The 16,175-nt window shown below is 41.7% G+C and overlaps 3 protein-coding genes across 12 annotated transcripts in view; 1 reads left to right on the forward strand and 2 right to left on the reverse strand.

Moving 5' to 3' along the window:
* osbpl6 (oxysterol binding protein-like 6) overlaps positions 1-4,919 on the forward strand; it is a 39,774-nt gene extending 34,855 nt beyond the window's left edge. For all 5 annotated transcript variants that reach the window (XM_028990610.1, XM_028990609.1, XM_028990611.1 and 2 more), the window contains 6 exons: positions 137-215; positions 548-692; positions 1,126-1,270; positions 1,855-1,981; positions 2,611-2,733; positions 3,237-4,919. In XM_028990610.1, coding sequence (XP_028846443.1) covers positions 137-215; positions 548-692; positions 1,126-1,270; positions 1,855-1,981; positions 2,611-2,733; positions 3,237-3,345 — 728 coding nt within the window. In that variant the 3' untranslated portion in view covers positions 3,346-4,919. The remainder of the gene's footprint in view (positions 1-136; positions 216-547; positions 693-1,125; positions 1,271-1,854; positions 1,982-2,610; positions 2,734-3,236) is intronic.
* Positions 4,920-7,316: 2,397 nt separating this feature from the next.
* prkra (protein kinase, interferon-inducible double stranded RNA dependent activator) lies at positions 7,317-11,424 on the reverse strand. 3 transcript variants are annotated; one of them, XM_028992147.1, is made up of 8 exons: positions 11,339-11,424; positions 9,365-9,534; positions 9,190-9,271; positions 8,671-8,743; positions 8,458-8,575; positions 8,282-8,376; positions 8,042-8,204; positions 7,317-7,949 (listed from the first exon to the last, which is right to left on the reverse strand). In XM_028992147.1, the coding sequence occupies exons 1-8, from the start codon at positions 11,386-11,388 to the stop codon at positions 7,792-7,794; spliced, it is 909 nt and encodes a 302-aa protein (XP_028847980.1). In that variant the 5' UTR covers positions 11,389-11,424; the 3' UTR covers positions 7,317-7,791. The 3 variants fall into 3 exon arrangements, with proteins under 3 accessions (XP_028847980.1, XP_028847979.1, XP_028847981.1); XM_028992146.1 differs by having other exon boundaries at positions 11,088-11,421; XM_028992148.1 differs by lacking the exon at positions 11,339-11,424 and adding an exon at positions 11,032-11,164.
* Positions 11,425-11,531: 107 nt separating this feature from the next.
* casp10 (caspase 10, apoptosis-related cysteine peptidase) lies at positions 11,532-16,175 on the reverse strand. 4 transcript variants are annotated; one of them, XM_028991335.1, is made up of 12 exons: positions 16,053-16,175; positions 15,102-15,385; positions 14,843-14,948; positions 14,406-14,541; positions 14,265-14,317; positions 14,149-14,182; positions 14,039-14,070; positions 13,861-13,954; positions 13,679-13,755; positions 13,242-13,350; positions 12,330-12,828; positions 11,532-12,225 (listed from the first exon to the last, which is right to left on the reverse strand). In XM_028991335.1, the coding sequence occupies exons 2-12, from the start codon at positions 15,380-15,382 to the stop codon at positions 12,039-12,041; spliced, it is 1,608 nt and encodes a 535-aa protein (XP_028847168.1). In that variant the 5' UTR covers positions 15,383-15,385; positions 16,053-16,175; the 3' UTR covers positions 11,532-12,038. The 4 variants fall into 4 exon arrangements, with proteins under 4 accessions (XP_028847168.1, XP_028847167.1, XP_028847165.1 ...); XM_028991334.1 differs by having other exon boundaries at positions 14,039-14,182; positions 14,843-14,945; XM_028991332.1 differs by having other exon boundaries at positions 14,039-14,182.

Here is a 16,175-nt window from a genome sequence, read left to right on the forward strand (position 1 = left end):
CGATGAACGAATGGCCGTGTGTAAAATGTTCTGACGTTTGTAGATAGATGGTATTACTTTTGAGGAAGGATTTATGAATTTTTTTCCCAACAGTAGCTGTCACCGTTTCACGTTACGTCGTGTGCGTTTTTTTTAGATGTCAGATGGAAGAATAAGTTCTGGGGGAAGTCTATGGAAATCCTACCGGTTGGGACCGTTAATGTTATGCTTCCAAGGTAAATATGAGCTCTGATCAGTAAATCATTTTCATCAGTACATCAGATGATTTACATTCATCAGAATGTAAATCATCAATACATCCAATTTACTCCAAAAAAATGAAATGAAACAGAATTGGCCCAGTTTATATTAAGTAATTTTATGTTTTATGTGAACATGTGTCGAAGTAAAAGCTTGAACAGAAACAGTCTCCATGTCCGCTGGATAAAATTCACTTTTGCAGTTTAGCAATGCGATGTGTGCAACGCCCTCTGCTTTGCAGCCGCGCCCTTGAGCTCTCTTCCTGTCTGTGATTAGTCAAATAAGCGCCTCTCTCCTCTCACGACAGGTATGGTGACCACTACGAGTGGAACAAAGTCACTACCTGTGTGCACAACATCCTCAGTGGGAGGAGGTGGATCGAGCACTACGGGGAGGTCACTATCAGGAACACCAAGAGCAGCGCCTGCATCTGCAAGCTCACGTTCATCAAGGTGAGCAGCGTAAAACACACAACGTCCACAGATTTAGGTCACATGCAACTGGTCTGTAAAGCTATGGAACTTTATGTTCCCATGGCTGGAAATGCCAAAACGAGGTAATTGTAATAAAGTATGTGTGCGAATAGTAATTGTTTTATCACCCAGCGTCACATTGCAGCCACGTCGCACTGAGGTGTTAAGAACCTTGGCAGCGGCCCATCTTGGTAACTGAACTTTCGATCAGGAGTCCAACACAATAATAAAGCGCATCACAGCGAGCAGACACCTGACCTGGGGTGACGCAGCAGGAGGATATATGATAATGTTGCACCACTTGTGTTCCAAGGATTTACACAAAGCTTTTAAGACGCAATAAAAAGAAGAAAAATCCTGGTGCTGTTATGCTTCTGTCAGGACAATATAAGTTTATTCTGTTTGGATTCAGGGAAATTACTGGAGCTCGAACGTGAACGAAGTGCAGGGCTTCGTGATGGACCAGGAGGGTAAAGTTGTTCACCGCCTTTTTGGGAAGTGGCACGAGGGCCTATACTGTGGCATCCCCCCTTCTGCCAAGTGCATCTGGAGAACAGGTAAGGGGGAAAAAAGCCTTAGGAACCCATTGGCTGGGGCTGTTAAGGAAAGCAGACCGATCCCTGTTGGTATTCGGTGTTGCTGTGAGCCCAACTACACCCAACCTGCATCTGCAGCAGCAGTTCAAATTTCATAAATAAGGACGTTTGATTCAGTTCCCCTTTTATTTCTTGCTCATATGAGTTTTACTTATTTAATAATTTATTTAACAATTAGTTCCATTTTAATGTATGTATTAAATCAGTAGTCTAATTATTCCTGTAAGAACAATTTGATTATTACAAAGTAATCAGTACTTAAACCTTAAACACTGCCTATAAATATGATTGTACATGATGAAACATGCACTGAAATATGAAGGTAGACACATGAGTGTCCTGCGAGTCCTCCCTCTGGATAGGTCCAAAATTAAGTGAGGAAACAATCGCTGATATTACAGAAACAAATTATCGTAACAGTTTATTTGAAGATTTAATTTTGTGTTTAAAAAAAAGAAGAAGCTTGTAATGACAGTTTTCTGAGTGTACAGAGGATGGACAGTAGCAGTCTGTTTGCTTTAATGACTGGTTTGTTGCCTCATCAGGCTCCATGCCCACAGACTACGAGCTGTATTACGGGTTCACCAGGTTTGCCATTGAGCTGAATGAACTTTGCCCTGAGATGAAGAGCCTTCTGCCTCTTACTGATGCTCGCTTTCGGCCTGATCAGAGGTACGCTGCACTGTTCTCCCCACCGCTGTTTAATACTCACGGGCCATTATCCCCTGCAGGTATGAAAGCATTTGGAATTTTAAAAAATCTGTGTGTACTGCTGCCACCACCTGGAGGAAAAACGATTTTGCTAAGTCACCTGCCCTGGAAATACACTTAAGGAGCAGTTTTTATCAGAATCACGTTTTTACTTATTACTTTAGTCTTCGTTTTCATATATAGTTATTTCCCTACTCAATATTCCTACTTTAGTGGGGCAGTGGTGGCCTAGTGGTTAAGGAAGCTGCCCTGTAATCAGAAGGTTGCTGGTTCGATTCCTGATCTGCCAAGGTACCACAGAGGTGCCACTGAGGAAAGCACTGTCCCCACACACTGCTCCCTGGGCGCCTGTCATGGCTGCCCACTGCTCACTCAGGGTGATGGGTTAAATGCAGAGGACAAATTTCACTGTGTGCTGTGCTGCTGTGTATCACGTGTGACAATCACTTCACTTTCATTTTCAGCATTTTATTTAATAAAAGATGTGCAGAAGCAGAAACACAGCCATTGTTCTATATCATTAGCCATTATGATCTCATTAGAGTGATGAGAGTGTTGCTGTTGTCATGGTGATAATTCTCACCACCCAGGTGCCTGGAGGAAGGTAATGTGGAGATGGCTGCTGCTGAGAAGCAGCGCATTGAGGACCTGCAGAGAGGCCGCAGGAAGTGGCTTGAGGAGAACAACATCAAGCACCATCCCCGTTTCTTTAAGTGAGAATCTAAGACCGTAGATCTCTGTTCACTCATTGTAGAAATAATATTATTATTAATAATAATTACAAGGACAGCTAAAAAATATTATCGATTATAAAAGATTAATTAAATAGTTGCTATTTTAGATGGTGTTTTTTGTCATGTTTTGTCATGTTTTTGTCATACATTATTAAGAAGTGTTTTTTCTTGTATTCCAATAAAAGAGCATATGTTTCTATCATGGTGGGAAAAAAAGCACAACATAATCCTCTTACAAAGGCCTAAAATGTGGAGATGTGTTACATGAATTACAGATTTTACTCTGTCTGATTCATCATTATTTGCAGCCCTAAAATATTGTGAAAACCCCATATTGTGAAATCATTCCGCCTCAGAGCAACAGGAAGTCGCTCTCCTCAGCCCGCTCACTTTACACAGACTTCCTGTTGGCCGTGTATTTATCTTGTCACCACCCAAGCAGCATTTCAAATAACAGCCTGTCCTGCCTTCTATTATTACAGAAAAGTTGTGGATGCCAACCAGAGAGAGAGGTGGGTGTCCAATAACACGTACTGGGAGCTTCGCAAAGAACCCGGCTTCAGCAAACTGGAGAACCTTCAGCTGTGGTAGCATTCGGACACTCGTGCTCAACATATCATCGTTGCCGCCGACAAAGAAGCTTTACCTATGCACAAGACATTTTTGAACTGGAATGGAACTACACCTGGAGCATACGTGTAGTACGTTTGGGTTTAGTACAGTGCCCGACCCAACACCCCGCCCCCAACCCGGCGACCCCGAGGTTCCCCGCCCCCCCCTGGTAACTTGTCAGTTAGTCTAGTCAGGGCAACAGCTTCGGATATAAGTTGTAGATTTACCTAAAGCCATGTTGGCTTCAGAATATGTTCCTTGCCTTAAAAGTTGCTTCCAACACTCTTCTTCATTTCCGCAGGACTCTGTTTCCGGCAGATGTGATAGGTTTAGACTAGCTTACCTACAGTATGCATGCATGTTTAGACGGCAGCTTTCACCCTCACATTATTTGCATTTTGCATTATGTGACCGGTCACATAATTAGCATTTTGTTTATTCTTTCTCTAGCGATGTTCTTTTTTCTATTTAAAATTTTGAATTAAATTCAGTTAGTGTGCAAACTTGAATTTGTCTAATTTAATGATTTATTTATAGTGCTCAGTAGGCAGGTCATTAACCCCCCTTCCCATCCACCAGAACCTGCATCATAGCTGTAGCTCTCTTCTGGAACAAGCAGCTGCATTGCACACTGCGTTTCATCCAAAATGACTGAGAAAGGTTGTACTTGAAATAATAACAAATAAATGACCAACCAGGATACAGCGGCCATAATGTACTTACGGGAGAACAACTGTAAAAGTCGCTGTAAACAGTCGCTGTTTTCCCGGACAGAAGGTCATGCGAGGTTATTGTTGAGTAGGCTCTAAATCTAATTAGCCAGGCTCCCTTGCTCGCCGTTTAGAGGTCAAATGGTCCTCTGCGCTCTGCGTGGCCTGATTTGCAACTTGCTCTAGATTTTTTTAACCTAGCCTAATACAGAGACCGCCCTGGACCGACACCTGCTGGCGTGCTGCTGCTACTGCAGAATATTAGGGTAGCTACTTTACTTTTACAGTTCACTCTTATATGAAGAATGTTTTGTCCGAGTCATTATTAATATTTTTTTCAAGCCAAAGATTAAAAGGGGACTCATACAACAGCGAGGGTTGGGGGTGGACTGTGAATGTTACTGAAATACCTGCCCGGTTCCCTGAGAGACTGTAGCCATGATGCAGGACTTTACCTATTGCACCAGTGTATAGTGTATGGTTTTGTTTTTTGTTTTTTAAATGTTCACATCACTACTGCCTTGCATGCTTCATCACTCCATGCTTTTTTGACAAATGGTTTCAATGCATCTGAAGGACAGTGTAGATTTTTAAAACACGTGCATTAACATAATCACTTGTCTTAAATGAATTATCATTTAAATACCTGAACAGAACATCAAGATAATATTTTATAAGGGTAAGCGTCAGTAAATATCATTATAAAGTTCATTTAGAGGTCCCCAATTATGAAATAATGTTTTGCTTTTCGATCAGTCTTATTGGTCCCCCAATACTGTATCTGAAGTCTAATTCCGAAATTCAGCCTTGGTGCAGAATTACAGCCACTTTAATCCAGTCTCCCAATACTGTATCTGAAGTCTAATTCCGAAATTCAGCCTTGGTGCAGAATTACAGCCACTTTAATCCAGTCCCACAATGAGATTTCACCAGGACGCGCCGTTTCGCAGTCTGTAGCTTTAAATGCTAATGATGAGGAGAGAGGTGGGACGGGGGAGGAGAGCGGCCTATAGAAATTGAGCAGGCATTCATGGAAATTGCATCATCATCACCAATCACAATGTTTGCTGCAGACAGGAAGTCATGTCAGAATTTTTCCAGAAAAAAATAGTTCTTCAGTCTCGCATGACGGAACTTAAAAAAAATAATACATTTGTGCTCGTTTTTACATCCAATCACAGAGCAACTGAAATGCTTCACACACATGGAAGCCATGACGGTTGGTGGACATACTTCTTTAGGGGAGCCGGGGGAAATTCTCTGGGCAGACAAAACATGAAAAACAGGAGGTAACCTTTCTCCTTATAACATCATAAGGGGACAAATTCCAGATCCCACAGCCTGAGCTGCTGCTCTCTGAACGGCGAAGAAGAATGAACAAAGCACTCTTTACACCTACCACCATTTCTAACCACTGCAGGACCACAGACAGACTAGAGCAACTCGTATTAATCTCACAAAGGAATATTTTCATAATAGGGGACCTTTTATCCATGTTATGTCCTTAGGTTACATGAAATAGATGGATGGTATACAAGTAGCCAGAAGAAAGTGCTAATACCAGTTACACAGCGCAGTTTGTTTATCTCCGATTACTGTACGTGGTTCCATTGTGTCAGCTCCACTTGCTGTGCCTTATCACATTTCTGACCACACTATGACACAGGTCTCAACAGAGAGGGCATGTTCTCCCGTTCACAGTTTAGCACGATGTCCCACATATCAAGATAAACAACACTTCACTTCATACAGTCTGTATTCGGTGAATCCTGGTATTCTCAGCGCAGCACATTTTTCACTTAGAGGGATCTGTGTTTAAAGAAAAAACTAAATGAAAGGGAACTCCACCCATCTTGTGCTCAGTGTAGTGAGGAGTTCTGTGTGCATGTGTGTGTTTTTGTTTATTTCTAAATTTTTTAATGATTTTAATCAGGCAATGCAGTTATTGTACATTAGTCTGATCCCAAAACTGGCCCCTGACCACCCTGCCTACGTTCACGTTACCTCAAACTCTTAAAGTACGTCTCAGAGTGGTTAGGGTCAATGTGGAGACCGCAGTTCTTTATTCATGCAGTGTTCAACTGACCCAAAAGCTAAAACCACTTACATCATGCAAAATAATAAAATACATAAAATGTATAACCTGTCATCAGTGTAGAATATCATGGAGTTCAGGCATCAATAAGAAAAAAATTGCAGGAGACTTTGACCAGTGAAGGCCAGTGAGGTACAGAGTGGCGAGGGACCAGTTATGGACTGAGAGTTAAGTGAAAATGACTAGTTGTCACATGTGACACACCACAGCACAGCACACAGTGAAATGTGTCCTCTGCTTTTAACCATCACCCTTGGTGAGCAGTGGGCAGCCATGACAGGCGCCTGGGGAGCAGTGTGTGGGGACGGTGCTTTGTTCAGTGGATTCCAACTGGCAACCTTCCAATTACGGGTCTGTTTCCTTACCCGCTAGGCCACCCACTGCCCCGATTGGGACAGTAATTCTAATGTAGGGGTTTGATAGCTTGAAATAGTTTCTGTAGACAGGCTGTCTTGATACTTTGACTTGCAGACTTTCTTTAACCTCCAACAAAAGAGACACACAATTTTGATTAATTTGATTATTATTTTTGATTAACATTTGTTACTCAAAAGTACAAGTAATGGGGGACTGTAAATAATGGACCTGATTTTTTTTTTTACTTTGGAATTGGTCTCATCCATTGTAATATTTATTAACTCTGCATGTATAAATGACATAGCCTGCCAATGAATGTCGCTAATGCCTTATAAATGTTCTTTTATGCTTTTTTTTTCTTTTTCTTTCTCTTAAGATTTTCACTACCACAGTGTGTTGAGTTGAGCTCAGTTACATAAATCCATTTGATGATGGGTTCCCTCTGAAGAAGTGCAATTGTAAAAGAACATATCTCTCCATGGACACTGTACACGGCTGCTACATAGTGCTTGTTCTAATAAAAAAAACAATCCTTAAGAAATATCTGTGTTGTCTTATTTCAGTTCTGGAATGGGGAAGGATTGCAATTTATTTATTTTTTTGATATTTTGATATTTCTGATTGGCTGAGAGGAATCCTGGGAAGGACAATATCGCACAACAACAGGCATCAGCATTCCTGTGTTCCTCACATATAACCTAACTGGTGTAATTTTATACGCAATTGGGTGTCTGGTATTGTTTCATTGTAATTTGTTCTCAGACTAGAAAAAAAAACACCTTACAGCAGACAGTGTGATGTTTTAATCAATTACACTTCACATAAAAAAAAGGCTGTTCTATACGTTGCAGCGTTTTTTTCCAAATGAGCAAATATGATAGTAGGTCTGTCATATTTGCCACTGGTAGCACTGACTTAATATTAAGTCCACAAAGTACAAGGAAAGGCATGTACATAAAAATAAATATATATTGTATTATAATAAACACATGTTCAGTTGCGTGCTCCTAAAGCAGAAGACAAAGTTAGACATTTATTTTCTGTGTGTTTGTTTCTAGAATTGTAGAGTGAAGAAATGCAAAAGTTTGGACACCCCGATACATTTGCTTTCTCAAGCCAATATTTGAACAAGGTCCCAGACCTAATTCACCTTGCTGAGCTATGGCATGTTCACAGTTATCTTTAGTAAAGGTCAGGTGCACAAACTTTTGGATGCCGCTGTAGATACGCTGCAAAAAGAAATCCAATTAAATATAACTAGTTCTATTTCATGGAAGCCATGATTTTGATATACTGGAGTGCACTGTGTGCTGCGTCATTGTACGCATTGCTGCGGGAGATGCCGGTGCCGTGGTATACTGTGACTGGCTGAGTAGACATCTCTGCTAGACACTGGTACTGCCCGTTGACGGTCAGCTCATCTGCCAAATTGGAGTTAGAAAGTGGAGTTAAAAAGAGCTGAACTAGAACATTTCAAACGTGTTGCGATGAGGCTGGGATGCACAAAACTCACCAACATTGTAATAAGTCACATCAAACCCCTGCTCCTGAGACAAGTCTGCCATCATCTGCACATAGTCTGTATTGGGAATGCTGAGAGGACACGTCCGGAGCAGGGATACCTTCTCCTGTGTTGAATTGCGTAGATTTTCCAAATAAACCCTGGGCTTTGGTGTCTGCAGACAAAACATGTTCTAAAGTTCTCTGATTTCTAAATAATTCTTAATTACAAATGAATGAAAAAAGCACATACCCATGTGATCTCAGTGGACCCTGACAGTGTTTGAAGTTTAGCCAGAATCCTCTCAGCGGCATTTTTCTTGGCCGTCTTTTTTGAATTTCCGGTACCTTAAATTAATTTTGAAACAATTATTTCATTTTACCAGCACAGCGAATGTCAGTTTAGGGACACAAATACCCACAGTGCACCTGTCTCACTGAGGCTTTCCAATCTACAGGTAACAGTGAACTGCCTCCTATGGACAGGGCCTGTCTCCATCACCACTATGTACTCAGGAAGATGCCACGCCCTCTGTAATGCCAGCTCCTACAAAATATCAAACAGGAATTATGTAAATACTCACGCTAACTGTGGCACAAAACCTGAACAAGGCACACAAAGCACAGCAGTATGACATTCACCTGGAGAATTCCAACAGAGTTGGGCTGGTCGCTCGTCTCAGACAATCCATTATTCTCGGTTTCAATGTGCGCGCTGCAGGAAAAATACAAAGTCAAGACCATAATCTATGGCACAGCTGCTCATTCTCGCTCCTACCACATCACAGCCAAGTTCATTCCCAAAGGACACTAGGTCATAGTATTTACTACGTGGGTTCCTTTTGTTGACTTGTAAATCCTAACTGTACAGTTGTGGGTGCTACGTGTCACATGTGAAACACCACAGCACAGTACCCAGTGCACACAGTCAAATGTGTCCTCTGCATTTAACCCATTACCCTTCGTTTGCAGTGGGCAGCCATGACAGGCGCCCGGGGAGCAGTGTGTGGGGACGGTACTTTGCTCAGTGGCACCTCAGTGCCACCCCTTGGGATTCGAACCGGCAACCTTCCACATTCTTTGTTGAGAATGTTGTCATGAAGACATGTTGTCATGCAAGGACAGGGAACCTTATTGAGGGGGTCATGCCACAATACTTACAGCGATCCACAATCCACTTGCAACAATTTGAGCGCAGCCTCTGCAGCTCGGTGCTTTGCTGCTTTTTTACTGAATCCTTGACCTGTATGTATAATACACACAATGTAACATGATAATACAATATCATAGTGTATTATTCAAGAAATCTTGCAGAGATTAAGAGTATGCTACAAACCTGTGCAGGTGATCTCACCTACGGTGACATTAAAAATAAAAGTGGGCTGGTGGGCTGTTCCCTCTGCCTTTTCCAGCTCGTAGACTGGAAGACTGTCGGTTTTTGTGCCGTACTCGTGTAAGATTTGAATGGGGGTTTTTTCAGGGTTCGCCATCTGAGGAGGCTGGAGGCTTCACAGCCAGAGCAGGATTTCAACAGGAAACGCGCGTTACTAGTGGTTTACTCCATGTTTTTTACTTTGATTACATGGCATGAACAGGAAATGCGCGTCACTAGCGGTTTATTCCATGTTATTTACCTTGATTACATGAAATGAACAGGAAATGCGCGTCACTAGCGGTTTATTCCACGTTATTTACCTTGATTACATGTAATTAACAGGAAACGTGCGTTACTAGCGGTTTACACCGTTATTTACTGATTACATGAAGTTAACAGGTAACACGCGTTACTAGCGGTTTACACCCTGTTATTTACTGATTACATGAAATGAACAGGAAACGTGCGTCACTAGCAGTTTATTCCACGTTATTTACCTTGATTACATGTAATTAACAGATAACACGCATTACTAGTGGTTTACTCCACGTTATTTACCTTGATTACATGGAATGAACAGGAAACGTGCGTTACTAGCGGTTTACACCATTATTTACTGATTACATGAAGTTAACAGGTAACACGCGTTACTAGCGGTTTACACCCTGTTATTTACTGATTACATGGAGTTAACAGGTAACACGCGTTACTAGCGGTTTACACCCTGTTATTTACTGATTACATGGAGTTAACAGGTAACACGCGTTACTAGCGGTTTGCACCCTGTTATTTACTGATTACATGAAATGAACAGGAAACGTGCGTCACTAGCGGTTTATTCCACGTTATTTACCTTGATTACATGTAATTAACAGGTAACACGCATTACTAGCGGTTTATTCCACGTTATTTACCTTGATTACATGGAATGAACAGGAAACGTGCGTTACTAGCGGTTTACACCGTTATTTACTGATTACATGGAGTTAACAGGTAACACGCGTTACTAGCGGTTTGCACCCTGTTATTTACTGATTACATGAAATGAACAGGAAACGTGCGTCACTAGCGGTTTATTCCACGTTATTTACCTTGATTACATGTAATTAACAGGTAACACGCGTTACTAGCGGTTTACACCATTATTTACTGATTACATGAAGTTAACAGGTAACACGCGTTACTAGCGGTTTACACCCTGTTATTTACTGATTACATGGAGTTAACAGGTAACACGCGTTACTAGCGGTTTGCACCCTGTTATTTACTGATTACATGAAATGAACAGGAAACGTGCGTCACTAGCAGTTTATTCCACGTTATTTACCTTGATTACATGAAATGAACAGGAAATGCGCGTCACTAGCGGTTTATTCCACGTTATTTACCTTGATTACATGTAATTAACAGATAACATGCATTACTAGTGGTTTACTCCACGTTATTTACCTTGATTACATGGATTGAACAGGAAACGCACGTTACTAGTGGTTTACTCCATGTTATTTACTGATTACATGAAATGAACAGGAAACGCGCGTCACTAGCGGATTATTCCACGTTATTTACCTTGATTTCATAGTTAACAGGAAACACGCATCACTAGCGGTTTATTCCACGTTATTTACCTTGATTACGTGAATGCAAACCTACAACGCTACATTACAAGTGCGTTACACGTCACCTGTAAACAGAATATCCAGAACTTGTGCAAGAACTTGACACGAGCACGACGTGGCGCTGGTTCATATTAAACCTCGGGGAGCTGCTGGTGAAGATCTGTGTGCAAGAACGCGGCGGCTAGCGCCCCGGCTAATGCACGTAAACACATGGCTAGCATCCTGCGAGAATATTTTACAGTCCACACGACAATAGCTACTTTAAGTAGATGTTATAGAGCGAGTTTAATACAATGAAATGTGCACTTGACAGTACTCAGTCGCAGCATTCGCTTCCATTAGTCCTGATGTGCAGATCTTTCCCATTTACGGGGAAAGTGCTGGAATCTCTGGACTTATTGCTGGCCAATAACAGCAACAGATACTGATCGACATTCCAGTTAGCGAATCACATTCAAGCATTTCACCTACGTCATTTTAAAGGGACAACGAGCGAAATCGATAGCATATTGACGTAATATTAAATGTTTATTTGTAAATGCAAAACGTGTAGTCATACTTTACAACAATAATGCATAATTTACGCATTGTTTTTCACAATATTCAAGTAATTCCTGGTTTTGTACGGTGTTTCAGGAACCGCAGGCTTAAGACAGGAAACACACACATTGGTCAACTCATCTTCAGAATAATAACATCCTGGTCTGTGAATGTGGTGTCTCATAACTTGATAATATTCATCAAATATCAAAAACACATGACTGAGGAGTGCTACATACCCAATGTTGTTTAATTATTTCTAAGTTTGCTGCTGCAATTTCATTTATTTAAAAAGTCCATATCAAACACCAGCACTGCCTATGCTTAACTGTGGACAATGCGGAGAGCGTCCAAACGTGGGCCTGAATGTGAATCTCGGCCTCCTTCTGCACCACCAAACAGCCCATTTAAAAGCTTGATCTACAATCGTCTATAAATGACGCACACCAGAAAACCTGTAAAACCTTAAATTATGACTAGCAATCTGCAGGACAGCTTTTCCAGCTCTGTTCCATTGGTAGAGATCCACTGGGAATAGGGAAGATGACTTTCTTCCGTAGAGAAAAGACTGGCTGTGGCATCTGCTTTTTCACTCCACGCTGGTCTGTCATCATGCTCACTTCATTGTTCACTTCTGTTAGAATTGAGAGCAAATCGACTCTCCTGTTAAAAAGGTAAACAGAAACATGGTATTAAGCACTGAGAAGTCGATATGAATAAATATGAATGAACAGGATGGCAGCATAAAAAAATAATGATTTACTTACTGAGGTACCAGCAACTGTAATTTGTCACATAAGGACTGAATGTACCATGTTCCTTTCAACACGTCCCGAAAAGAGGCGTAATCTGGAACGGTGGCCATGCCCAGCAAGAAATCGGCATCATCAGGAATGGAGTCCTTGGGCACCCATGAGTCATTGGAGATAGAGGAGGCAGCAGTTCCATCCGACTGGAGGAAAACCGGCGTCTGCTCTTTGGTCCCCTGGCACGCTTGGACGAAGAAGAGCTTAGGCTTCCCCACCAGGGAGCTGCATCTGTGCCCTGAGAAAGGCTCCATGATCTCCCGGAGTTTCACACATTCTTCATCCACTCCATAGACAAAGCCTTCCAGGCCGTGGCTCAGCACGCAGCATGCGAAGCAATCCATGTCGGAGTGGTCTCTGCTGCGCATCTTCTCCAACACGTTCTTGATGTCTGAGCATTTGCGGTCCCGCTCTATCTCCACGGTGAAGCCCAGCCACTCGAACACACCTATTAATCTCACTGCAACACAGACATGTACGTTAAAGCTCCCCTGACATGAACACTTTCCCCAGGACGCGCCTGTAGCATTAAATGGTAATGAGGAGGAGAGAGGCGGGACGAGAAGGAGAGCGTCATCAACACCATTCACCAACCACAATGTTGCATTTTTTCCTGAATAAAAAATTCCCCTCGTGACGAAATTAGGGGACAAATTCCAGATTCGACCATCTGAGCTGCCGTTCTCTGAACAGTGAAGCAGAATGCAGAATGACAAAAGCACTCTTCACACCTACCACCATTTCTAGCCAGGCTAGAGGATTAATATTATTATTAATATTAAACAATGTCACATTTTCATGTCAGGGGACCTTTAAACAATGTTTCCCACGAGGCGAGGGTTCTAATGAGTGTAAGGAGTGTGATGCTCTTACTCTCATCAACTTCTGTCCCTTTCCTGGGGTTCAAGTCTGTAAACTTTGAGTTGTTTATGATCAAGCAGATGCCTCTCTTCTCTCCCTTCATTTCATATACTGGCAAGTCCTTCAAAAAGATTACAAAACACATTTAAATTATGACAGTTCGACATATCCAGCATTCTATAAAGAGTGATTCCATCAGGTCATGGGGAAGGAGTTGGACAGCGACAATAGAAGATTCTATGGGAATTTTTGGAACAATAATAATCAAGCTGACAGATGAGCAGTATTTGCAATAAACAATATACATTTGCAATAAAAGAGAAATGATCAAAAAAACATTTTACACATTTTCAGAAATTAAGAAAAAATTGCTGAATAACTCCTTGTTTTGTAGCACTATGCTATGCTTGGATCGAGTTAGTATGGCACCAATAGTGGCAGCCTCTTACCTTGGTGCTTGAGGGAGCATTCGCTTCAACATTCCAGTTTCCATGACCTGACCGAAATTCACCATGGATGCTTTCCACTGGGAAGCAGGAACAAGCTTGTGTTACTCTCAGATATTACGCTACTGAGATATACTGAGATATTACGCTACTGAGGACAGAACAGCTGGTGGACCGGACCTTACCATCTTCTACGCTACTGAGGCTCTGCAGGCTTTCAGTCAATGTCTCTACCGTGTTCTCCAGGGACATCTCCATTAAGGGTGTAGAAGATGTCTCCTGGAGACAAAACAGTTACATAAAGCCACCGAAAATACAGCAGTTCAGGAACAGTGATGTTTAACATGAACTCAAGAAACGTACCTGACACATGAAGTATGAAGGAGGTATAAGCTCTACAACAAACCCAAAAAAATGTAATAAGAAAATAACACAAAATTCAATATATTCATATATTAAAACATAATTTCTACCTTCATCTTTTGAAGTATGATTTAATGGTGATCCCTTAGAAAAAGAAAGTCAGAAATTAACTCCTCCCATTATTATAATTACCAGACAGGTAATGACACATTGTGATTGTTCCCACCCCTTGTGTCTCGAAATATGTGCTCGATGGTGCTGTCTCCTGGCTTATAAGCCCTAATGAAGAAAACGTTGTGATGCATTAATAAAGATTATTACGCTACAGCACAAAAATGTACAATGTTGCAGGGGGAACGCAACAGACCATTCTGTGATATAAAGTTATTTATTCTTCCAGCTAAGTCCGGTCTGAGGTCTCTGAGGGTTTTCTCCAGGGTGTGTAAGTTGTCCACACTCAAATGGTCCTCTTTCTCCATTTCCAGGAAAAGTTGCAGGGTTGTCTAAAAACAGGAGACAGAGCCACGTTTCACACTAATTCATATTTTTGGTGTAAATTCGGGTATCAATCTCATACAGAAAAGCAAGATTATTATTGGTAATATTAATTGTGTTGTGTCTTTTGTCATAGCGTTTAGAGACTTGACAGCCTCCCCCTTGGCGCCTGTCATGGCTGCCCACTGCTCACCAAGGGTGATGGTTAAAAGCAAAGGACACATTTCATTGTGTCACCGTGTTTTCTGCTGCAGTGTCTCACAATGACAATCACTTCCATTTCACTTAGGTAGCAGACCAGTCACTCACCATGTTGTCTTGTAGTTTATAGCGTGGTAGAGTTCTGTATAGCAAAAACTTCATGCTTTTGAGATCGCTGTGTGTAATGTTCTCTGACAATTCGAACAGAAGTCTTCTGAAACATCAAGATGCAGAATTGGTGTTATTTTGGAGGGAAAATGATATATAATATGATATATGACATGATATAACAAGCTACTGAACTCTACTGAGTAGAATTACACCTCTTTCTGTTTAACTCAGAGAGTGTGTTCCACAAAACCAGTACCTATATGGGCTAATCTTGCATACTACTGGGGTTCCTTGGTCACCGAGTCCCAGCTGGCGCACCAAAGCTGGCCGCTGGCTGATGTGAAGCAGTTCTGTCAGCGTGGCCCAGTCGTCTTCAGACAAAAGGTCCTGTTCCATCAGCATGGAGAAGAGCTCCTTCGCTGATGCCACAGAGCTCAGGTCCCGACAAAGAAGGTCGGTGCACAGAAACGCGAGCACTTGCACGTCTTCCGCGCTCAGCAAGCGTTCCACCTGCAGCAGCCTCCTCTGGAATTCCATCGCCTACACACAGCAGCATCCTCATTTAATCATGGAATGATATGGAATCCCTTCGTTCGAACTGAGCACTGACCATGTTTCACTCGTAGATCTGGGGTTCACCAATGAATGGATTATTTTAATATTATAAATACTCATCTGATCATGTGCACTGGCAGATCTAACTTCAAATGGATTTTATATAAATCAAATCATTTTCATGAATGAATATCCAGACAGTGATAAACTGAAATGCTTCAGTGCTAAGTAACCATATTATGATTATTAAGACACACCGTCACATCACTAGGACAGAAGTCGAACCGAGCACAGCCACATTCAATAAGTCAATAGTCAATAAGACAATAAATAACCTTAGAACAGCCATTATGATTTTAAAGAAACGGCACAAATACATTTTTATTATTTTAAACAGGAACTAATAGGATCCTTATATAATAACCAGTTGTATCGATACCTTTAAAAATCCTTCATGTGCTTTTCTGGCGGCAGAATCGGAAACTGACTCGTTTTTTCGTACATAGCGAAGTAAAAAACTAGACTTGCACACGAGTAAGTTTTTTAAGTGCTCACGTTTTCGGAAGATCGTCTAAATTCATCGCCCAGTCAGACAGCCAAGACAGTAAGTCAGATCGATATATATTTTTTTTGTTTCCACCTCTTCTCTTACCGCGTCCGCCGTGGACGATGTGGAGTCGTCTCGTCCGTCCTCGACCCAACTTTTTATTTTTCTCAATTTTTCTCATCGGAAGTGAGAAACCGAAAGTGCCCGCCTGCCGCCGGCGTTTTCTCG

The sequence above is a fragment of the Denticeps clupeoides genome, chromosome 9 (genome assembly GCF_900700375.1).
Source record: "Denticeps clupeoides chromosome 9, fDenClu1.1, whole genome shotgun sequence".
In the NCBI taxonomy this organism is placed as follows: Eukaryota; Metazoa; Chordata; class Actinopteri; order Clupeiformes; family Denticipitidae; genus Denticeps; species Denticeps clupeoides.